The 24,363-nt window shown below is 50.0% G+C and overlaps 2 protein-coding genes across 5 annotated transcripts in view; both read left to right on the plus strand.

Moving 5' to 3' along the window:
- rnf130 (ring finger protein 130) overlaps positions 1-4,341 on the plus strand; it is a 33,913-nt gene extending 29,572 nt beyond the window's left edge. For 2 of the 3 annotated variants that reach the window (XM_084679805.1, XM_084678967.1), the window contains exons 9-10: positions 1,784-1,877; positions 2,355-2,556. In XM_084679805.1, coding sequence (XP_084535931.1) covers positions 1,784-1,877; positions 2,355-2,373 — 113 coding nt within the window. In that variant the 3' untranslated portion in view covers positions 2,374-2,556. Of the gene's footprint in view, positions 1-1,783; positions 1,878-2,354; positions 2,557-3,058 lie in introns of those variants that run through there. The other variant, XM_084680635.1, reaches the window with a different exon arrangement.
- A 603-nt stretch (positions 4,342-4,944) lies between these two features.
- Positions 4,945-24,220, plus strand: tbc1d9b (TBC1 domain family member 9b). 2 transcript variants are annotated; one of them, XM_084683646.1, is made up of 22 exons: positions 4,945-5,359; positions 7,433-7,543; positions 12,964-13,082; positions 13,383-13,611; positions 14,161-14,419; positions 15,261-15,468; positions 15,729-15,920; positions 16,035-16,193; positions 16,308-16,458; positions 16,740-16,954; positions 17,861-17,978; positions 18,070-18,355; positions 18,456-18,585; positions 18,788-18,886; positions 18,985-19,053; positions 19,229-19,469; positions 19,575-19,640; positions 19,742-19,807; positions 20,106-20,156; positions 20,847-20,900; positions 21,076-21,173; positions 21,456-24,220. In XM_084683646.1, exons 1-22 carry the CDS (start codon positions 5,242-5,244, stop codon positions 22,089-22,091), a joined length of 3,675 nt encoding a protein of 1,224 aa, XP_084539772.1. In that variant the 5' UTR covers positions 4,945-5,241; the 3' UTR covers positions 22,092-24,220. The 2 variants fall into 2 exon arrangements, with proteins under 2 accessions (XP_084539772.1, XP_084540590.1); XM_084684464.1 differs by lacking the exon at positions 20,106-20,156.
- Positions 24,221-24,363: the final 143 nt, after the last annotated feature.

Below are 24,363 nucleotides of genomic sequence, written 5' to 3' on the forward strand. Positions count from 1 at the left end.
GTCAGTGTAGCTCTGTCTGTAGCTCTGTCAGTGTAGCTCTGTCAGTAGCTCTGTCAGTAGCTCTGTCAGTAGCTCTGTCAGTGTAGCTCTGTCTGTAGCTCTGTCAGTGTAGCTCTGTCAGTGTAGCTATGTCAGTGTAGCTCTGTCAGTAGCTCTGTCAGTGTAGCCCTGTCAGTAGCTCTGTCAGTGTAGCTATGTCAGTGTAGCTCTGTCAGTGTAGCTCTGTCAGTGTAGCTATGTCAGTGTAGCTCTGTCAGTAGCTCTGTCAGTGTAGCTCTGTCAGTGTAGCTATGTCAGTGTAGCTATGTCAGTGTAGCTCTGTCAGTAGCTCTGTCAGTGTAGCTCTGTCAGTAGCTCTGTCAGTGTAGCTCTGTCAGTAGCTCTGTCAGTAGCTATGTCAGTGTAGCTCTGTCAGTAGCTCTGTCAGTAGCTCTGTCAGTGTAGCTCTGTCTGTAGCTATGTCAGTGTAGCTCTGTCAGTGTAGCTCTGTCAGTAGCTCTGTCAGTGTAGCTCTGTCAGTAGCTCTGTCAGTGTAGCTCTGTCAGTAGCTCTGTCAGTGTAGCTATGTCAGTGTAGCTCTGTCAGTAGCTCTGTCAGTAGCTCTGTCAGTAGCTCTGTCAGTAGCTCTGTCAGTAGCTAGCCTCCACTGAGCAGACTGTGACCAAGCAGCATTTTTCTCTGGTGCTTGCTCAGCTCTGCCTAGCCTACTCATCCCATCCAGCATCGACACACACTTGCACCAGAACCACACACACTCTCACACACACACTCACACACACGCACACACTCCCTGAAGAGTGCTCCTTCATAGGTCAATCTCCTGCTGTTGAAATCCCTGACATCGCTGCTGTGTCTCTAATGCTGGAATCGGAACTCTCAGAGCGGGTGGTGAAACCATGACAACGTGCCTCTCCGGATCATCACCATGACGAAGCAAAAGTCACAACCAACTGTTAGCGGAGTGTGAGGCCCAGTATTAGCGGAGCGTGAGGCCCAGTGTTAGCGGAGTGCGAGGCCCAGTGTTAGCGGAGCCTGAGGCCCAGTGTTAGCGGAGCGCAAGGCCCAGTGTTAGCGGAGCCTGAGGCCCAGTGTTAGCGGAGTGCGAGGCCCAGTATTAGCGGAGCCTGAGGCCCAGTGTTAGCGGAGCGCGAGGCCCAGTGTTAGCGGAGCGCGAGGCCCAGTGTTAGCGGAGCGCGAGGCCCAGTGTTAGCGGAGCGCGAGGCCCAGTGTTAGCGGAGCGCGAGGCTGACCCACTTTTCGTGTGACCTCAAACCAGACGGGCGTCAGTTTGTCAGAAAGCCGGATCAATCCAGCGTCCGAGAGCTGGAAGCACACGCTTGCGTCTACTCTTCCTGTGTGTCGAACCTTCTCACAGACAAACACTCGCTTGCAGACCCCTCTGCTTCCATCACCTTTGTAGTGGACTGGTGTGTGTGTGTGTGTGGTACTTCCACCGTCAAGCTTGTCTAGGAGACGTCCTCGTCCTGTCTGCTCTGATCAAGTCATTTCTGGATCTTCTCATTTCCTGGATGTCAGCGACGCTCTCTCCTCCTCTGCCCATCAGCCTCTCCTTCTCTCTGACTCGACAGTTCTCAGCTCCTCTGCAGCTCTCTTCCAGCTTTGCTTCTCCTTCTCCTCCACCTCCTTGCTTCTCTTGACAGGGTCTTCCTTGGGTTAGGAGTCTTCCTTGGGTTAGGAGTCTTCCTTGGGTTAGGAGTCATCCTTTGGGACGGCATGCAGTGACCCTCCCCCCCCCCCCCCCCCCCTCTCCTTTATTTAACAGAAGAGTGGTTTCTTATCGGCAGTTTCGCTCTTCTCAGCGCTCTCACTCTGTGCTACATGATCATCAAAGCTACCGCCAGCTACCACAGCTTCCAGTGAGTAGAAACACAACTTCACAGCTTGATTTCACACGTACACAGGGAAGTTACAGTCTTGACCACAGATGGAGATTTTAAGGATAAAACTTGTATTTTTATGAAGTAAATGTGATGTGAACTAAATGTGTAGATGCTCATTAATTGTGATGATTAGATTGCGTTGTTATTTTGTAATTCCGTCCCTGTTTAGGCCAATGAAAAGATATTTGTAGTATTTTCATAAGCGGGACAAAAATTGCCTAACTTTGTTATTCTGGGTTAAGGACCTTTGCTCCATTACACAGTATTGACCCAGTGTCAGGTGACAATAGTTTCCAAGCACCGAAAACATTCCAGACTGATGCAAAACAACAGTTGTCTGCCTCACAAATCTGAATGACCACCATGGTGTTTTAGTTTCTTACTTCTTGGTATAACATTTAAGACAGAGAAACAGTTCTCTTCTTCCTAAACATCTTTCTCTCTCTCCTTCAGGCTGGACTTTGAAGAGTGAAGGTGATCGCCGTGTCTGTCACTTGTGCTGCTGGGGTTCTTAACCCCACACCGCTATCTTGAGCCATGCTGGCCTGGGATCTGCCTGAATGCTTTTAGTACTTTATTACTGTGACTAATGTTCCATTTGTTCTTTCTTTTATTAGACTTAGAGTGAAACATGAAATAAAAACATTTTTTAACACTTGTCTCTTTTTTTGTGACTACTAACACTAATACCAACTATTTTAGCTAATGCTTACTAATTAATAGTAGCTAACTATCAGAGTTGATGACTGCTCGTGTAGACTGATCTGTGAAACTGAGACGGCAGCTGTATGAACAGACGTCACATTGTGCTGGTCACATCTCTACTGTCTGTCACACACTCCACAAATACACGTGTCAACACACGCATCATTACACACACACACACACACACACACTACACACAGTAAAGGGTCATTACACACACACATACACACACTCTACACACAGTAAAGGGAATGCATAGGTTGACAGTGATCTGTTGAAATTCCCCAAGCCCAGAACACTAAAGCCTTTTCTACAACCACAAAATAGATATTTTGACATACACCTCTTTGTGACCATCACTAATTGACACCGGCAACTTTTCACCAGTCGGTTAGTCTTGCTCTTGCGCTAGCACAATGTGTCTGACTCTCATGCGTCTCCCTGTGTTGCAGGTGGTCACTTCTTCAACAGGAGCTCCATGTCACCGCGGAGCCTGGTCTGTGAGGCGGAGCTGCCTGACATCCAGGCCTCGCTTGACCTCTACGACGACAACAAGTCATGAGGGTCAGCGCCATGGTTACCACTCCCTAACCAAGGGGATGGAATATACCTGTGTGTGTGTGTGTGTGTGTGTGTATATGTGTGTGTATGTATGTATGTATATATGTGAGTGTGTGTGTGTGTCAGAGGAGTGTGGGTGATGGCACATGCAGTATATGACAAACCTTTGGAACATCAACGATGACAGCAAATACTTTCTTCCCATGCAGAATATACTCCTACTGAGAGGGATATCTGGCTCTATTCTTCCTTGTTATATTAAGTCTTTCCTGAGAGTTATTTTGTCAGCCTTTTTTCTTGTTAGAAAATCTTTAGAGAAGGAAGTGAAAACGAATCCTTCAGTCTTATTTTGCAGTATGCTGGTGTAGTGTCTGTTTTAAACATGATCTAGAAATAACCACAGGTTTTTAATGTACACTTATTGTACCTTCAGCATCCTACATGTATATATGAATAGATAATCGTCGTTTAATTTGAGCTTCATTCGCCTCCGCTGTTGTCAGAATATGGCTCTTTGTCTGTGAAGGCAGAACCTGCTGCTTGGACTGCTCCAGTACGTCCTGGTGGACCAGTCCGGTTTGGTATTAATGCTGCCTGAACAACGGAAAGGAGGGCAGTGACGCAGGACTTGTTCACGTTTGCCCTCTCTCTCTCTCTCCCTCCCTCCTCCTGGTCCTTTCTTCCAGTGACACTGAACGTGAGACTGTAGAACCAGTGGAGCAACGTACAAATTCTGGAACTTTGTGAAACAGTGTTCCTCTCCTGTAGCGAAACCATGTTTCTCTGTAGTACAAAAAGGCATTTTAATGTGTATTCAAAACAATTATAATTGACCCTCAGCGTGTAATAATCAGACCCTGATGAGGGGAATCTAGTATATGTATATATATATATATATATATATATACGGTATATACAATCTATACATGATATATCTCTAAAGTGGCCTATTAAAGCACTGTTCTTGTTTCTTTACTAAATCTTGTATGAATGGGGTGGAAGGGAGTAGTTCTTTAGTGTGTGTTGTTCCTTTGTGTTCTTGTCTTTGTATCTGATATGTGGGACTATGATGATGAGGACCAGGTGTTATACGGACGGGGCGGAGTCCAACACTGTTTTTGGGTCACTGTGTTTCATACAGTACTGCCTCAGAATTAAAAGTAATTATTGCCTATTTTGTTGTGATTGGAGTGCCACAGTTATCCCCTAGATTCATGTATTTAGTTAGGTGGTCTGTTTCCAGAACAAGGATACATTTTGTCCAATCAAAGGACGATGTGTGACGTAGCAAAGGTTAATGTAGTGTCCAGGCTGCAGTCCTTTCACCAGATATATCAAATATACTAGTCTCTACAAACTGACGATACCATCAGGTGAGTTTATTACTCGGTGCATCTCATTACCAATACTACCATACTATTTAGTACATACAATTAAGTATACTGGTATGAGTATAGACACACCCATTTTTCTGTATAATTTGCTACAATGAAATGTGTGACGGCAGAGGTCGCCGTTGTTCTGTGGGGCATGAACTTGTAGCGTGAGTAAACAACCTGACGCCTACTGAAAAACATTGTAACGGCATCGCTCACTGTCCAACGAAATAAACGATAGTTATCGCTTGTGGATGAAGAAGCAACGTTAGCGGATAGCTACTAAACACCCCGGCCATATTATGCGTCTGTAAAATGCGAATCAAATCAAATGTATCCATAAAGCATTTTTAATAACAAGGCAATGGGGGATCTTGTTACGAGCCTCTTGTTTGATTGCTCGAAGTGGTTATGATAACACCGACTTTTTGGTAGGCTACTGGTCTGCAGCGACAGGGACGCACCGCGCGGTGGGCGGGGATTTGATCCAGCAGGAAGGAGTGCTTCACAAACACACAGCTGCTGAAAACACGGACGGACCGATGGCCCGCGGATATGAACTGTAACCCGCGGCAGTGCCCTGGTCTGCAGAACGGGCGTCTGGAAACTACCTTCTAGGTTTTGATACTCAAAACAAGTATCTTGTTCGTTGCTTTGTTTGTCGGTGTCTGGGAGAAGGTTCTTCAACGCCTCCCAAAATGTGGATATCTCCGGAGGAGGTGTTGCTTGCCAACGCTCTCTGGGTGAGCGAAAGAGCAAACCCGTTTTTTATTCTCCAGCGGCGAAAGGGCCATGGAAAAGGCGGTGGCATCACTGGTGAGTAATAGTACATTATATCGTGTCCATGATTGCATCAAATATACTGTTGCGTTTGTGAACTGGACACCTTAATAGGGCAAGCTAGCGAGCTAGTTACCTTCTGGCTGCGGACATACTACTACTGGCTGCCTGCGTTGCCTTCCTATGTTGTGTTGACGTGTAGCTAGCTTAGCTTAGCTTAGGTAGTTGACTAGCTAAAAACACTGCTGCGGTGGGATGTGAATATTAGCTAGCTAGTTACTAAGTTTGTGCACATATGTATAGCCTACTTGTTGTTTACGTTGGCCCGCCTATGTTTGTTACACGTTTGCCAATATTACCAATGTAGCATAAAAGAAAACCCCGTTGAACGATTTCTAGTCACGAGATCAATCAGATGATGTTTGTTTGCATAGACTACCCTTTTTCTGAAATCATTTTGCAACAAGCATATTGACGGCAAACTGCGTTGTGACATGCTACCCCCTGGCGTACTTATTTAATCCTGTTGGCAAATGCAAACAGTCTATAGAGTCAATGCCGTTGGGACAAATGTCTTTCTTAAAAAAGATCCCAGAACAAATAGGCTAACTCATGTCTACTGTCTATGTTTAGGCCTAACTACATTTTCTCAGCAATACCAAACCCCCCAGGTCATTTATTCTCAGTGATACAAGTGTCCTGTTCATCCCCCCGACAGTTTAACGTTTTCAATTTAACCCAATCACTATCAATTTAACCCTTTTACTAGTCGTTATTTTATTAACCCAAACCACATCCTGGACTTTCTCTTTGATAACCCATACAAAGCTTCGCCAAATAACCTATTTATCCTAATTGAATCAGGGGGGATTTTGATGTGTGAATGCGGATCCAACGTCTCCCCCCAAGTAAAGTTGTTCCAGGTTCTTCCAAGCCAGCACGAATGTCACCAGTCAGGCTTACCTACACATTAACAGGTCATGTGAATACGGTAAAATGTGCGGAAGGTGCAGCGTGCCTGACAGTAGTGTCATGATTTAAAATTACGTTTTATTGGCCTATAGCCTATATACCTGCAGAATACATTTGATTTCCTTTGTGCTTATCTGAGATGGGAAGTAACGAAGTACAAATACTTCGTTGCTGTACTTAAGTAGATTTTTTCTGGGATCAGTAATTGACTTCACTATTTATTTTTCAACAACTTTTTACTTTCACTCCTTATAGTTTCTTTCCTCCCAAATACCGGTACTTTCTACTTCTTACATTTGTGAGGAAAAAAATAAATGTAAGGAGTGAAAGTAAAAAGTTGTTGAAAAATAAATAGTGAAGTCAATTACTGATCCCAGACAGGCTCGCTACTTTACTTTTAATTTATATTTGGTGGCATGATCAATATTATTTATTGTCATTGCTCGCCCTTTTTCACACACAATAAACAGAAGCTAGTCTAATAAGCCAGTGGTTCCCAACCCTGGCCCTCAGGGAACCTCTGTCCTGCATGTTTTAGATGTTTCCCTGCTCCAACACACCTGATTGAAATGAATGGTCATAAAGAGGCTTCTGCAGAGCTAGATAACGACCCATTTATTTGAATGGTGTTCCCTGAGGACCAGGGTTGGCAAACACTTTAAAAAGCTACAATGGACCCAGAAGGCCAGAACATTTTGTACAACAAAACTTTTTTTTTGAAAGGTTGAAAATACTTTTTCAAAGAGAAAGTTTCATCATTGATGAGGACTGTACTGTACTGTATTGTGCTCTGCTTTATTCTGGTATTCTTTAACCTGAAACCAGCCTGTTAGATCTGACTTGTGACCTGCCTTAAAAAACTAAAATAAACTAATGATTTTCACCCATTTGTTGTATGTTATCTTTGTTGTTCTTTCCAACTGTGTGTCTTAACTGGTCATTTTTATGTTGAGGTGTATGTTAAACCATTTGTCCTATCTGCAGATTACGAATACTTTTGCGGAAACCCAGAACTCAACTGAACTCAGTCACTCCGTTGAATGAAGAGACAGACTAAACACTTCATCAGTGCATTAATCATGTGTCAGCATTCACTCTTCATCACACCTCACTGAGTCCTCTGTGATTTGTGTGCAGGCTTGTTGGTGGGCACCCTGGACGTGGTCCTGGACTCGAGCGCCCGAGTGGCTCCCTACAGGATCCTCCACCAGACTGGAGAGTCTCAGCTGTTCTGGAGCATCGCATGCGGTGGGTGCTGCGACTCACCTCAGGACAGGGACAGGCCTGTGATGCTGGGACCGTGTGTTACTGTGAGGGTACAGGACCGTGTGTTACTGTGAGGGTACAGGACTGTGTGTTACTGTGAGGGTACAGGACTGTGTGTTACTGTGAGGGTACAGGACCGTGTGTTACTGTGAGGGTACAGGACTGTGTGTTACTGTGAGGGTACAGGACTGTGTGTTACTGTGAGGGTACAGGACTGTGTGTTACTGTGAGGGTACAGGACCGTGTGTTACTGTGAGGGTACAGGACCGTGTGTTACTGTGAGGGTACAGGACCGTGTGTTACTGTGAGGGTACAGGACTGTGTGTTACTGTGAGGGTACAGGACCGTGTGTTACTGTGAGGGTACAGGACCGTGTGTTACTGTGAGGGTACAGGACCGTGTGTTACTGTGAGGGTACAGGACTGTGTGTTACTGTGAGGGTACAGGACTGTGTGTTACTGTGAGGGTACAGGACTGTGTGTGTTACTGTGAGGGTACAGGACTGTGTGTGTTACTGTGAGGGTACAGGACCGTGTGTTACTGTGAGGGTACAGGACTGTGTGTGTTACTGTGAGGGTACAGGACTGTGTGTGTTACTGTGAGGGTACAGGACCGTGTGTTACTGTGAGGGTACAGGACTGTGTGTTACTGTGAGGGTACAGGACTGTGTGTGTTACTGTGAGGGTACAGGACCGTGTGTTACTGTGAGGGTACAGGACCGTGTGTTACTGTGAGGGTACAGGACCGTGTGTGTTACTGTGAGGGTACAGGACCGTGTGTTACTGTGAGGGTACAGGACCGTGTGTTACTGTGAGGGTACAGGACTGTGTGTTACTGTGAGGGTACAGGACTGTGTGTTACTGTGAGGGTACAGGACTGTGTGTTACTGTGAGGGTACAGGACTGTGTGTTACTGTGAGGGTACAGGACTGTGTGTTACTGTGAGGGTACAGGACTGTGTGTTACTGTGAGGGTACAGGACTGTGTGTTACTGTGAGGGTACAGGACCGTGTGTTACTGTGAGGGTACAGGACCGTGTGTTACTGTGAGGGTACAGGACTGTGTGTTACTGTGAGGGTACAGGACCGTGTGTTACTGTGAGGGTACAGGACCGTGTGTTACTGTGAGGGTACAGGACTGTGTGTTACTGTGAGGGTACAGGACTGTGTGTTACTGTGAGGGTACAGGACTGTGTGTGTTACTGTGAGGGTACAGGACTGTGTGTGTTACTGTGAGGGTACAGGACCGTGTGTTACTGTGAGGGTACAGGACTGTGTGTGTTACTGTGAGGGTACAGGACTGTGTGTGTTACTGTGAGGGTACAGGACCGTGTGTTACTGTGAGGGTACAGGACTGTGTGTTACTGTGAGGGTACAGGACTGTGTGTGTTACTGTGAGGGTACAGGACCGTGTGTTACTGTGAGGGTACAGGACTGTGTGTTACTGTGAGGGTACAGGACCGTGTGTTACTGTGAGGGTACAGGACTGTGTGTTACTGTGAGGGTACAGGACCGTGTGTTACTGTGAGGGTACAGGACTGTGTGTTACTGTGAGGGTACAGGACTGTGTGTTACTGTGAGGGTACAGGACTGTGTGTTACTGTGAGGGTACAGGACTGTGTGTTACTGTGAGGGTACAGGACTGTGTGTTACTGTGAGGGTACAGGACCGTGTGTTACTGTGAGGGTACAGGACCGTGTGTTACTGTGAGGGTACAGGACCGTGTGTTACTGTGAGGGTACAGGACCGTGTGTTACTGTGAGGGTACAGGACTGTGTGTTACTGTGAGGGTACAGGACCGTGTGTTACTGTGAGGGTACAGGACTGTGTGTTACTGTGAGGGTACAGGACCGTGTGTTACTGTGAGGGTACAGGACCGTGTGTTACTGTGAGGGTACAGGACCGTGTGTTACTGTGAGGGTACAGGACTGTGTGTTACTGTGAGGGTACAGGACCGTGTGTTACTGTGAGGGTACAGGACCGTGTGTTACTGTGAGGGTACAGGACTGTGTGTTACTGTGAGGGTACAGGACTGTGTGTTACTGTGAGGGTACAGGACCGTGTGTTACTGTGAGGGTACAGGACTGTGTGTTACTGTGAGGGTACAGGACCGTGTGTTACTGTGAGGGTACAGGACTGTGTGTTACTGTGAGGGTACAGGACCGTGTGTTACTGTGAGGGTACAGGACTGTGTGTTACTGTGAGGGTACAGGACCGTGTGTTACTGTGAGGGTACAGGACCGTGTGTTACTGTGAGGGTACAGGACCGTGTGTTACTGTGAGGGTACAGGACCGTGTGTTACTGTGAGGGTACAGGACCGTGTGTTACTGTGAGGGTACAGGACCGTGTGTTACTGTGAGGGTACAGGACCGTGTGTTACTGTGAGGGTACAGGACCGTGTGTTACTGTGAGGGTACAGGACCGTGTGTTACTGTGAGGGTACAGGACCGTGTGTTACTGTGAGGGTACAGGACCGTGTGTTACTGTGAGGGTACAGGACCGTGTGTTACTGTGAGGGTACAGGACCGTGTGTTACTGTGAGGGTACAGGACTGTGTGTTACTGTGAGGGTACAGGACTGTGTGTTACTGTGAGGGTACAGGACTGTGTGTGTTACTGTGAGGGTACAGGACCGTGTGTTACTGTGAGGGTACAGGACCGTGTGTTACTGTGAGGGTACAGGACCGTGTGTTACTGTGAGGGTACAGGACCGTGTGTTACTGTGAGGGTACAGGACCGTGTGTTACTGTGAGGGTACAGGACCGTGTGTTACTGTGAGGGTACAGGACCGTGTGTTACTGTGAGGGTACAGGACCGTGTGTTACTGTGAGGGTACAGGACTGTGTGTTACTGTGAGGGTACAGGACCGTGTGTTACTGTGAGGGTACAGGACTGTGTGTTACTGTGAGGGTACAGGACCGTGTGTTACTGTGAGGGTACAGGACTGTGTGTTACTGTGAGGGTACAGGACCGTGTGTTACTGTGAGGGTACAGGACCGTGTGTTACTGTGAGGGTACAGGACCGTGTGTTACTGTGAGGGTACAGGACCGTGTGTTACTGTGAGGGTACAGGACCGTGTGTTACTGTGAGGGTACAGGACCGTGTGTTACTGTGAGGGTACAGGACCGTGTGTTACTGTGAGGGTACAGGACCGTGTGTTACTGTGAGGGTACAGGACCGTGTGTTACTGTGAGGGTACAGGACCGTGTGTTACTGTGAGGGTACAGGACCGTGTGTTACTGTGAGGGTACAGGACCGTGTGTTACTGTGAGGGTACAGGACCGTGTGTTACTGTGAGGGTACAGGACCGTGTGTTACTGTGAGGGTAAAGGACCGTGTGTTACTGTGAGGGTACAGGACCGTGTGTTACTGTGAGGGTACAGGACCGTGTGTTACTGTGAGGGTACAGGACCGTGTGTTACTGTGAGGGTACAGGACCGTGTGTTACTGTGAGGGTACAGGACCGTGTGTTACTGTGAGGGTACAGGACCGTGTGTTACTGTGAGGGTACAGGACCGTGTGTTACTGTGAGGGTACAGGACCGTGTGTTACTGTGAGGGTACAGGACCGTGTGTTACTGTGAGGGTACAGGACCGTGTGTTACTGTGAGGGTACAGGACCGTGTGTTACTGTGAGGGTACAGGACCGTGTGTTACTGTGAGGGTACAGGACTGTGTGTTACTGTGAGGGTACAGGACTGTGTGTGTTACTGTGAGGGTACAGGACCGTGTGTTACTGTGAGGGTACAGGACCGTGTGTTACTGTGAGGGTACAGGACTGTGTGTTACTGTGAGGGTACAGGACTGTGTGTTACTGTGAGGGTACAGGACCGTGTGTTACTGTGAGGGTACAGGACCGTGTGTTACTGTGAGGGTACAGGACCGTGTGTTACTGTGAGGGTACAGGACCTTGTGTTACTGTGAGGGTACAGGACCGTGTGTTACTGTGAGGGTACAGGACTGTGTGTTACTGTGAGGGTACAGGACCGTGTGTTACTGTGAGGGTACAGGACTGTGTGTGTTACTGTGAGGGTACAGGACTGTGTGTTACTGTGAGGGTACAGGACTGTGTGTGTTACTGTGAGGGTACAGGACCGTGTGTTACTGTGAGGGTACAGGACTGTGTGTTACTGTGAGGGTACAGGACTGTGTGTTACTGTGAGGGTACAGGACTGTGTGTGTTACTGTGAGGGTACAGGACTGTGTGTTACTGTGAGGGTACAGGACCGTGTGTTACTGTGAGGGTACAGGACCGTGTGTTACTGTGAGGGTACAGGACTGTGTGTGTTACTGTGAGGGTACAGGACCGTGTGTTACTGTGAGGGTACAGGACCGTGTGTTACTGTGAGGGTACAGGACCGTGTGTTACTGTGAGGGTACAGGACCGTGTGTTACTGTGAGGGTACAGGACCGTGTGTTACTGTGAGGGTACAGGACCGTGTGTTACTGTGAGGGTACAGGACCGTGTGTTACTGTGAGGGTACAGGACTGTGTGTTACTGTGAGGGTACAGGACCGTGTGTTACTGTGAGGGTACAGGACTGTGTGTGTTACTGTGAGGGTAAAGGACCGTGTGTTACTGTGAGGGTACAGGACCGTGTGTTACTGTGAGGGTACAGGACCGTGTGTTACTGTGAGGGTACAGGACTGTGTGTGTTACTGTGAGGGTACAGGACTGTGTGTGTTACTGTGAGGGTACAGGACCGTGTGTTACTGTGAGGGTACAGGACTGTGTGTGTTACTGTGAGGGTACAGGACCGTGTGTTACTGTGAGGGTACAGGACCGTGTGTTACTGTGAGGGTACAGGACCGTGTGTTACTGTGAGGGTACAGGACTGTGTGTGTTACTGTGAGGGTACAGGACTGTGTGTGTTACTGTGAGGGTACAGGACCGTGTGTTACTGTGAGGGTACAGGACCGTGTGTTACTGTGAGGGTACAGGACTGTGTGTTACTGTGAGGGTACAGGACTGTGTGTGTTACTGTGAGGGTACAGGACCGTGTGTTACTGTGAGGGTACAGGACCGTGTGTTACTGTGAGGGTACAGGACTGTGTGTTACTGTGAGGGTACAGGACTGTGTGTTACTGTGAGGGTACAGGACCGTGTGTTACTGTGAGGGTACAGGACTGTGTGTGTTACTGTGAGGGTACAGGACCGTGTGTTACTGTGAGGGTACAGGACTGTGTGTTACTGTGAGGGTAAAGGACTGTGTGTTACTGTGAGGGTACAGGACCGTGTGTTACTGTGAGGGTACAGGACTGTGTGTTACTGTGAGGGTAAAGGACTGTGTGTTACTGTGAGGGTAAAGGACTGTGTGTTACTGTGAGGGTAAAGGACTGTGTGTTACTGTGAGGGTACAGGACTGTGTGTTACTGTGAGGGTAAAGGACTCCTTGTGTTTCTAGGTTCCTCTAGAAAGGAGATAACTGACCACTGGGAGTGGCTGGAAGCGAACCTGCTCCAGACTCTCTCCATCTTCGACAACGATGAGGACATCACCACGTTTGTCAAGGGGAAGATCCAGGTAAGAAAGACTTCAGAACAGAGTTTCTACTCCAGCTGGGATGTTTCTTCAGTGGTTGTTTTGACATGTGAAGGTGCATCATTGTCAAATGAAGCTTGAATTCCTGAAATCTGGAAGGCTCATATGGAAAGCAGTGAGAGGACTCACCAAGGTGTCAGTAAGGCTGTGGATGTCAGACTGGTGGTGTCTCTGCATCAAAATCTGTGTGAGAGGAACTGCAGACCTGATGAACTAAAATCTCCAAACCCACAACTCCCCCCTCCCTCCCTCCCTCCCACACACACACACACACACACACAGGGCATCATCGCTGAGGAAAACAAGAGCAAGCAGGCCCAGGAGGATGAGGACTCTGGGAAGTTCCGCGAGGCTGAGGTGAAGATGCGGAGGCTGTTTGGGATGCCGGACGAGGAGAAGCTGGTGAACTACTACTCCTGCAGCTACTGGAAGGGCCGCGTGCCGCGCCAGGGCTGGGCCTACCTCAGCGTCAACCATCTCTGCTTCTACTCCTTCCTGCTGGGGAAAGAAGGTTTCCTCCCCTATATGAGCTCCTATACTTATACACAATATCATATGTGTCTGACTGAACGAGAGGAAGTGAGAGGAGCAGTGAGTGTGTGAGGGATTAAGACTGTGTTAAATAGGGAAGGTGGTGAATAGAGCTGTGTGTTAAATAGGGAAGGTGGTGAAGAGAGCTGTGTGTTAAATAGGGAAGGTGGTGAATAGAGCTGTGTGTTAAATAGGGAAGGTGGTGAAGAGAGCTGTGTGTTAAATAGGGAAGGTGGTGAATAGAGCTGTGTGTTAACCAACCCCCAACAGAATACTTCTGCTAATTAAGTTTAGGCCCGGCAGATTCCATGGTTATCCTAGATGGCATGCTTGGAATGATTCTCTTTCTCTTCCTCCTCCTCCCTTCTGCCCCTGCTGTTTGCTGTCCTACCCTCTCCACCTCCTCCATGTTCCTCCCTCCTCCTCTCCCTCTGTCTCTCCCTAACTGCCCCATTTTCTTCTCCCCCTCTGTTCCTCCCTTCTCCTATTCTCCCTTCTTTACTACCTCCCACATCTCCTCCCCCCCCAGTCACCCTGGTGGTCCAGTGGACTGATGTGACCCAGCTGGAGAAGAACGCCACCCTGCTGTTCCCGGAGAGCGTGCGTGTGAGCACGCGCACCACAGAGCACTTCTTCTCCATGTTCCTCAACATCAACGACACCTTCAAACTGATGGAACAGCTGGCCAACATCGCCATGCGGCAGATCCTTGACAACGAGGGCTTTGCCGCTGACCACTCACTGCCCAAACCCTGCAAGACACTGAAGAACGTGTCAGCGCTCAAGAGGTCTGCAGCCTGAGGGAGGCTCTTTGTTAGGGGATGGTTGGGGTTAGGGGGAGGGTTATTATGGGATGGTTAGGGCTTGGGGGAGGGAGGGTTATTATGGGATGGTTAGGGTTAGGGATGGTTAGGGTTAGGGGGAGGGTTATTATGGGATGGTTAGGGTTAGGGGGAGGGAGGGTTATTATGGGATGGTTAGGGTTAGGGATGGTTAGGGTTAGGGGGAGGGTTATTATGGGATGGTTAGGGTTAGGGATGGTTAGGGCTAGGGGGAGGGTTATTATGGGATGGTTAGGGTTAGGGATGGTTAGGGCTAGGGGGAGGGTTATTATGGGATGGTTAGGGCTAGGGGAAGGGTTATTATGGGATGGTTAGGGCTAAGGGGAGGGTTATTATGGGATGGTTAGGGCTAGGGGGAGGGTTATTATGGGATGGTTAGGGCTTGGGGGAGGGAGGGTTATTATGGGATGGTTAGGGTTAGGGATGGTTAGGGTTAGGGATGGTTAGGGTTAGGGGTTGAAGGTGTGTGTTCCTCTGGGGCCCTGTGTTGACGTTGTGTGTTCCTCTGGGGCCCTGTGTTGACGTTGTGTGTTCCTCTGGGGCCCTGTGTTGACGTTGTGTGTTCCTCTGGGGCCCTGTGTTGACGTTGTGTGTTCCTCTGGGGCCCTGTGTTGACGTTGTGTGTTCCTCTGGGGCCCTGTGTTGACGTTGTGTGTTCCTCTGGGGCCCTGTGTTGACGTTGTGTGTTCCTCTGGGGCCCTGTGTTGACGTTGTGTGTTCCTCTGGGGCCCTGTGTTGACGTTGTGTGTTCCTCTGGGGCCCTGTGTTGACGTTGTGTGCCCCCCAGGGACCTGGACGCCCGGGCTAAGAACGAGAGGTACCGGGCTCTGTTCCGGCTCACCCCAGAGGAGCGTCTGGACGGCCACACAGACTGCACCCTGTGGACCCCCTTTGCTAAGATGCACATCGTGGGCCAGCTGTTCGTCTCCAACAACTACATCTGTTTCACTAGCCGAGAGGAAGACCTCTGTCAGCTCATCATACCGCTACGAGAGGTACACATTTACATTTAGTCATTTAGCAGACGCTCTTATCCAGAGCGACTTACAGTAAGTACAGGGACATTCCCCCGAGGCAAGTAGGGTGAAGTGCCTTGCCCAAGGACACGTCATTTGGCTCGGCCGGTAATCAAACTTCAGCGACCTTCAGATTACTAGCCCGATTCCCTAACCGCTCAGCCACCTGACTCCCTAGACACACTCATATACACACACATATACCCATCCACACCCACTCATCCCCCCTCTCCCCCCAGGTGTCCATAGTGGAGAAGGCTGACAGCAGCAGTGTGCTGCCGTGTCCTGTCTCCATCAGCACTAAGAGCAAGATGACCTTCCTGTTCGCTAACCTCAGAGACCGGGACTTCCTGGTCCAGCGCATCTCCGACTTCCTGCAACGCACCCCCGACAACCTCTGGAGCGATGCCAGGGATCTGACTGGTCACTCGGTGAGTCAATCAGACAGTCAGCCAATCAGGGTCCCATTCTTTTCCCTGTAATCTCTCAGGTGATCAGACATTACCTCCACTGTGTTCAAGCTGCTGTTCCTCCCTGACCTCCAGGCATCCCCCAGCCCCGGCACCTCGCTCCCCTCCAGCCCCCCCTCGTCAGGGGCGGGGGGGCCCCAGGGGCGCCACTACTCTGCCAGCCTGCCCACGGCCTCCCAGGGCCTCCTGCAGATCTACCAGAAAGACGCTCCTGAAGACCTTGGGCCCAAAGCTGTGAGTCAGCAGGTCATCTGTAAGGGGGGGGGGGGTGCTTCTGGATTGTCTTTTTGTTAACAACCTTTCTTTTCTTCCTCCATCCCTCCCTCCTTCCACACTCCTCCCTCCCAGACCAAGGAGAAGATGAAGGAGGAGTCTTGGAACATCCACTTCTTTGAGTTTGGCCGTGGCGTGTGTATGTACCGTACGTCCAAGACCAGAGAGCTGGTGCTCAACGGCATCCCAGAAACCCTGCGTGGAGAGCTCTGGATGCTCTTCTCAGGTACCCTCCTCCATCCCTCCCTCCTCCTTCCCTCCATCATTCACTCCAGCCATACTACTGGGTAGTCTCTCCTACTGTAGTCCAGTCAGTGCTGGGCAGAGCAGGCCTCACCACAGTGCTGGGCAGAGCAGGCCTCACCACAATCCTCTCAGAAGCTGCTCTGTTCATACTGCCAATATGAAAGGTAGTAACAATAACACATGCTTCTCTCTTTTTCTCTCCATCTCTGTCTCTCTCTGGCTCTCTCTGGATTTCTCTCTCTCCCTCCCCCCACCCTCCAGGAGCCCAGAATGAGATGGCGACCCACCCAGGTTACTATGGTGAGCTGGTGGAGCAGGCGATGGGTCTGTGCACCCTGGCCACAGAGGAGATTGAGAGGGACCTGCACCGCTCCATGCCTGAGCACCACGCCTTCCAGAACGAGACGGGCATCGCCGCGCTGCGTCGCGTCCTCACCGCCTACGCCTGCCGCAACCCCGGCATCGGCTACTGCCAGGTACTGTGGTGTGTGGCTCCTGTGCAGAGCAGGTACTGTGGTGTGTGGCTCCTGTGCAGAGCAGGTACTGTGGTGTGTGGCTCCTGTGCAGAGCAGGTACTGTGGTGTGTGGCTCCTGTGCAGAGCAGGTACTGTGGTGTGTGGCTCCTGTGCAGAGCAGGTACTGTGGTGTGTGGCTCCTGTGCAGAGCAGGTACTGTGGTGTGTGGCTCCTGTGCAGAGCAGGTACTGTGGTGGGTGTGTGTGTCTCCTGTGCAGAGCAGGTACTGTGGTGTGTGTCTCCTGTGCAGAGCAGGTACTGTGGTGTGTGGCTTCTGTGCAGAGCAGGTACTGTGGTGTGTGGCTCCTGTGCAGAGCAGGTACTGTGGTGTGTGGCTCCTGTGCAGAGCAGGTACTGTGGTGTGTGGCTCCTGTGCTCTGGTGTCCTGAGGGAGGAAGAAGCTGAAGGGAGCTGCTGGAATCATCACATTAGAAAGGATGAGGATGTGTTTGTCTGGCAGATGCTTGTATCCTGACCTAGGGCGTCTGGTTCTGCAGTCAGCTGCTCCAACTGCTGAGCTGAATCTGTCTGGAGGGTGGAGGGGGTTTTACACAACTGAAAAAAGCTCTCTTCTCTCTCCCCCCCCCCCCCTCTCTCTCCCTCTCTCTTTCTCCCTCCCCCCTCTCTCTCTCTCTCCCCCCCCCTCTCTCTCCCCCCTCTCTCTTTCTCCCTCCCCCCTCTCTCTCTCTCCCCCCTCTCTCTCCCCCCCTCTCTCTCTCCCTTTTCCCTCCCATCTCTCTCTCCCCCCTCTCTCTCCTCCCCCCTCTCTCTCCTCCTCCCCCCTCTCTCTCTCTCCCCCCCCTCTCTCTCTCTCTCCCCCCTCTCTCTCTCCCTCCCCCCCCCCCCCTCTCTCTCTCTCCCCTCCAGGCCATGAACATTGTGACGTCAGTGCTGCTGCTCTACTGTACAGAGGAGGAGGCCTTCTGGCTGCTAGTGGCTCTGTGTGAGAGGATGCTGCCTGACTACTACAACACCAGGGTCGTAGGTCAGCCACCTGCCTGCCTGTCTGCCTGCCTGTCTGCCTGCTTGCCTGTCTGTCTGTCTCTCTAGCTCACCCTCCTCTCTGTCCTGTGCAGGAGCGCTGGTGGACCAGGGTGTGTTTGAGGAGCTGACTAAGGAGTGTCTCCCCCTGCTGCACGAGCACATGCAGGACCTGGGTGTGATCTCCACCATCTCCCTGTCCTGGTTCCTCACCCTCTTCCTGTCCGTCATGCCCTTCGACAGCGCCGCCGTGGTGGTGGACTGCTTCTTCTATGAGGGCATCAAGGTGATCTTCCAGGTGGCCCTGGCCGTGCTGCACGCCAACATGGACCACCTGCTGAGCTGCTCTGACGAGGGCGAGGCCATGACCATACTGGGCAGGTGAGGGAGGGAGGGAGGGCTTCAGTAGGATGGAAGGAGGTGAGGGTGCAGTAGGGGTGTGTAGGATGATGGTGAATGGTGACAGCCCCCCTCCCCTCAGGTACCTGGACAACGTGGTGAACAAACAGACTGTGTCTCCCCCCATCCCTCACCTCCACGCCCTACTGACCAGCGGGGACCAGCCCCCTCCGGAGATCGACGTGTTTGAGCTCGTCAAGGCCTCCTACGAGGTCAGTTACCCCCTCTTCTCCTCCCCTCCCTCTCCCACCTCTCCTTAGAGGGGCTCAGTCACTCCCCCACCTCCCCTGGCCTGCTGGCCCACAGTCCTGCAACAAGACCATGTTCAGTTCCTACGTGGAACGAGGTGATGGATGTTCTCAAGGTGACCCCGCCCCTCTCCTGACCCCGCCCCTCTCCTGCGTCTCTGAGCAGAAGTTTGGGAGCCTGCGTGCTGATGTAATCGAGCAGATGAGGTTCAAGCAGAGGCTGAAGGTCATCCACTCTCTGGAGGACACAGCCAAGAGGAGTGTGGTGAGGACAGGGACCCCTAGGGGGAGGGAGGGGGAGGGAGGGTGTAGATGACCCTGCGTTGACCTCTGTTGACCTCCGTACCATGTGTGTCTCCACAGGTGAGGGCCATTATGACAGAGTCAGCCTTCAGCATTGAGGAGCTGGAGGATCTCTACGTACTCTTCAAGGTGAAGGACGTAGTGACTGACTGGCTGGTTGACTGACTGGCTGGTTGACTGACTGACTGGCTCGTTGACTGACTGGCTCGTTGACTGACTGACTGGCTGGTTGACTGGCTGGTTGACTGGCTGGCTGGTTAACTGACTGGCTGGCTGGTTGACTGACTGGCTGGTGTCCATGCAGGCCAAGCACATCACCAGCTGCTACTGGGGCGGCAGCAGCGAGGCGACAGACCGCCACGACCCCAGCCTGCCCTACCTGGAGCAGTACCGCATCGACCTGGGCCAGTTCTCCCAGCTGTTCGGCTCGCTGGCCACATGGCCGTGTGGGGTCCACACCCCCACCCTTGCCGCACGCCTGTTCCGCCTGCTCGACCACAACAAGGACGGCCTCATCAACTTCAAGGAGTTTGTCACCGGCCTCAGTGAGTGCGGGACCTTGGACGACAGCTGAATGGATTCATGAGTATTGGCTTTCTCTCGAGGCGGAGCTTCATTGAGGAATGTTTCTCCTGTGTTGTCCCCCTCAGGTGGCATGTACCATGGAGACATGACAGAGAAGCTGAAGCTGCTGTACAAGCTGCACCTGCCCCCAGGTCTGCAGGGGGGAGTCGGGGGACACATGGGGGACACATGGCACATCCCAGTCTTGTGTGTGGTATACAGTGTTGTTGATCATGTCTTGTTTACCTTGCAGCGTTGTGTCCAGAGGAAGCGGAGTCTGCCCTGGAAGCCACACAGTTCTTCACTGATGACACACAGGGTACACACACACCCCACAGGGTACACACACATACTACACACACCCAAGCTAGCAGCATTCTATACTTGGCGATTGGTGTTTCCTAGGATCCTGTCCCTGCTTGTCTGTATGTTCCTACTACCCAATAACTGAACATGTCTTCTCATATCCATCACCCTTTCCTCCCCTCACCCTCTCCTCACCCTTTACCCTCCCCTCCTCTTCACTTACTTATTACTATTTTGATGTCTCTTATTCTCTCTTTTTTCTTTTTCTCTTTCATTTCTCTCTTGCTCCGTTTGGTTTCTCACTTCTCCAGAACCTACCTTCCTGTCTGATGTGGATTTCCTGCCGCAGGAAGTGACCCCAGGTTTGTCTCTGTGACTCAGTGGGTCATGAAGCTTTTGATAAGCAGAATAGTGACCTCATTCTGTCAACAAGCGCTCTGTTAAAGGCCTCGCTGCAAGCCCCATAAACTCCCAGCACAAGTGACACATTGTGGTTAAGAGACACTAGTCCTCTCTGACAAGACACAAGAGTGGAGGCACTTGAATTCTCTTCGTAGAGCCCTCCCATCCTCTCTCCCCTCTCCTTCCTGCTTCCTTATGGTCGCACTGGGACCTGGAGGAAATGCCTCACTGTCCTTATCTGAGCGCTGAATCTTGACCTCTGCCCTTGTGCTTGCTGTCCACCCGTCTTTACCTAGAATCTATGTTCAGGTGTTGGGTTAGTTCACTCTCTTCATCCTTTGTGATGTTGTCTCAGCTTCTAGCATGAACTGTCCACTAACACCCCTCCTGTTCCCCCACCCACTCCACGTTCACAGGTTCTGTGGTGCACAGGTGTTTAGTTCAGTTGTTTCTGCCTGCTGTGTTGAGACTGTGTCTGCTGTGTTGAGACTGTGTCTGCTGTGTTGAGACTGTGTCTGCTGTGTTGAGACTGTGTCTGCTGTGTTGAGACTGTGTCTGCTGTGTTGAGACTGTGTCTGCTGTGTTGAGACTGTGTCTGCTGTGTTGAGACTGTGCTTGTTGGTGCTGATGACATGGCTGCTTGTGTTCAGGGGACGATGTGAAGGAAGGGGGAGATGCGAAGGGGGAGGCAGATGAGAAGAAGGGTGAGTCTGTTCACCACACACACACATTCACTCTAGATCTTAATTATGTATGACCTGTAGTTCTTCATCTCTCACTGTAAGCCTCTCTTGTTTATATCGCCCCTCTGCTGGGTAGAGCAATAAATGACGGTTGTAGTTCCATGCTCTTGTTTGAAACCTGAGCTGTGTGTTTCAGAGGACAAGGTGAAGGACTACAAGTATTACCTGAGGATGTGGGCCAAGGAGAAGGAGCCCAAGAAGGAGACCATTAAAGACCTACCCAGGATGAACCAGGTACATAATCTTCTTTAAGAAAACAAACTAACCTCTGTAAAACTGTCACAACCCTGCCCTTCTAGGTCCTGGATGGTCTGTGATGTGTAGCTCCTTGGATGAAAGCATCAGCTGAGTCTTTTTAAAGAGGAGCTGCAGGTCAACTGGGCCCTGGACTGTTCCCTGCTGACTCCTCCATCCCCCCTCTCCTCCTTAATCCTCCTTCTATCCCCTCCTCCTCCTCTACCCCCTCCTCCTTCCTCTTCCCACATCCCCCTCCTCCGTTCCCTCCCCCTCCTGCAGGAGCAGTTCATAGAGCTGTGTAAGACTCTCTACAACATGTTCAGTGAGGATCCTCTGGAGCAGGAGCTTTACCACGCCATCGCCACCGTCGCCAGCCTGCTGCTGCGCATCGGAGAGGTGGGCAAGAAGTTCACCAACAATGGTGCCAAGAAGCTTGACGCCACCAGCGCCCTGGCGGTCGTTCCTCCAGGCCCCCCGGCCGCCGACCCGCTCCAGCCCGCCCAGGAGGACTCCAACGGGGAGGGTGCATCAGGACAGTCCCAGGTCTGCAGGGCCCTGGCGGAGGCCCAGCTGGAGACTCCTCCACAGCAGACGTCGGACGAGGACGTGAAGGATGACACCTCGGTGTCGTCCTACTCCATGGTGAGCGGCGGCTCGCTGCAGTGCGAGGACATCGCCGACGACACCGTCCTGATTGGCTGCGGGGACCAGCGGCGGGGAAGCTGTCTGGATGGCGATTGGTCCATCACCTTCGAGCAGGTACTGGCCTCCATGCTGACCGAGCCTCCGCTCGTCAACTACTTTGAGAAGAAAGGCGACATCAGAGCCAACATGGTGTCCTGTAGGGCTCAGAGGGGCGTGGAGAGGCAGACTAGCTCCTCCAGCGACCACGAGCTGGCTCATCACTCCGTCTGAGGAACACAGAAGGTTCTGGAAACATTGTTGCCCTCCATCCCCCCGGACCCCCTGGCTGTCATGAGGCACTCTGTCTCTTGTTGCTTCTGGGGCTTTTATCTCTCACGTCATAGCGAGCTCTGGGCTTGGATCTCCCCATGCTGTCTTTTTATTTTTCAAAACCAGATATGTCTAATCTATAGGACCTATATTACTACTTTGAACCCACATAGGAACAAGTGTCAGATTATTTTTCAGAAAAACCACTCTTAATTATTATAATAATACTATACAGGCTTTGTTTTGGTTAGGACTTCAACCACAAGGTTTGTGCAGGATATCAGGATGAAAGGGAAGGTCACCCCAAAATACAAAAATGTATACTGTTATGTAAATGTTCTTTTGATTTTGGGGTAAACTGTCCCTTTTAAAATGTCTACTTTCAGGGTGCCCTTTCAGATTACTTCTCAACCTTCATTTGAACCAAAATTTAAACTTTGGAAGATGGCCTTTATTGTGAGTCAAACCTTTGAGGGGAAAATTCACAACAGTCTCAAACTAAAGAAAAAAACGGAAGACTTGCCTTAAAGCATTATGTTATCTTGGATTTAGATTGAAAATGTCTGTTTGGTTTTCTGAGGGACAAAGCCAAGGGTTACCTGGCCAGTACTTTTAATATCACATTTAAGCAGTTGGTTATCAAAACTACCTCTTAGTGTGCCTGTGTAGGCCTGCTGTTCTAGTACAGTAACACTGGTGGGGTTTAGGAGACTGTCTCATCACCCTACCCTTACGCTCACTAAAACGCCCACCCTTAGCTAAACATCACAATTCTCTCTTCGCCCAGATCTAAGTGGATTATTTCAAGTTTATGAAATAATATTTCAAAGTTAAAGAGAGGGAGGTGTTTTTACGCTCTGTGAACTTGGCTTTATGTTTAACAACTTATAGGCCATCAGTGTTTTTAAATGTCTCATTTGACCTATCATCCTTCATACAGATATTATGTTTGTCAGTTAGGACGCCCTTGCTGGCGTTTGTGTACATATTATAGTTTCTAAAACATTTAGGTGTCTAACACCGATATGTGGAGTCATTTAAAAGCTTTTTGTATTCTGCGTACATGTCATGAGCTTTACAGTGTCGCTTGATATCATAGTCCTGATGCCATTGGTGAAGAACTAAATATGGTAGCCTAAAACGGAATGATTGCAGGCCTTGGGTAAACAGTGTTACTGTCTTGTACATTTACAACCTTGTTTTATCAAAAAAGTACTTTAGATCACCACATGCGACCATACACATCAGCTTTGAGCATGTTATTTTGAAACTGTGATATTTTGCACAGGCACTAGAATATAACGCCTCGCCTTTCCCCCTCCCCAGTTGTATTATTTCTAGCCCAGGCATCCCCAACTGCCAGTTGAACATTGACGGGTTACGGCGGTTAAGATTTGGCTAATTGAATGAGCTGGACTTGTTTACAGACCGGGCCATGCACAGCTAACCATCTAGGCAGGTCCGAGATCGGTGGGAAATGTGCTGGCGCTCAGCAGTATTGATCTCAGATACTCATTTCCAAGACAACTGCTGTCAGAATTGCATTAATTAGCCAGGGCTTCAACTCTAATACAAAAGGATGGTTTACACAGCATTATATGGAAACGTCGATGTTTGCCCAAGAAATAAGCTGGAACCATAGAAATATAGGCTACCATACCAAGTATATAAGCACTTTTTAAGAATAGTTTTATACCCAAGTAAAATTTGGCATGGTGTTATTTTATGTTACAACACCAAAGTCACAGGTCATTAATTGTGTATTAATCGTTTGCTTAACAAAACAGGCACGGAACGATCACATTTCCCGCTTTGCAACTGGCTATATTTCTGATAGGCCTATGTCATGACAACGCTAATGAACCTGACTAATGTATTTGTTTACTTATTTAGCTCTACTTGCTAAATGTGAACGGGATATTGGACTGATTATGCACATATGTGGCAGTCTTTAAATCCTAATTGCTTAACGTCTTTGCTTACTGTATCAACCTAACACTTTATTTATTCACCCGTTTGCTTTTTTTTTAAAATTGTCGTTGATCTGTACTGTACTATACTGTGTAATAAATATACAAATATTGAATGAATCTATCTGGCTGGTGTGTTGTCTGTTTATGCACTTTTCTCGCTGGAGCTCAGCCAAAGAGTACAGTTATTTGACTCAACTGTGCTGTGTATCGCCCATGCACAGGGGGCGCTCAACCACACATGAACGTCAATTTTGACGTAT

This window comes from Hypomesus nipponensis, chromosome 1 (genome assembly GCF_054491055.1).
Source record: "Hypomesus nipponensis isolate SF chromosome 1, ASM5449105v1, whole genome shotgun sequence".
Classification (NCBI taxonomy): domain Eukaryota; kingdom Metazoa; phylum Chordata; class Actinopteri; order Osmeriformes; family Osmeridae; genus Hypomesus; species Hypomesus nipponensis.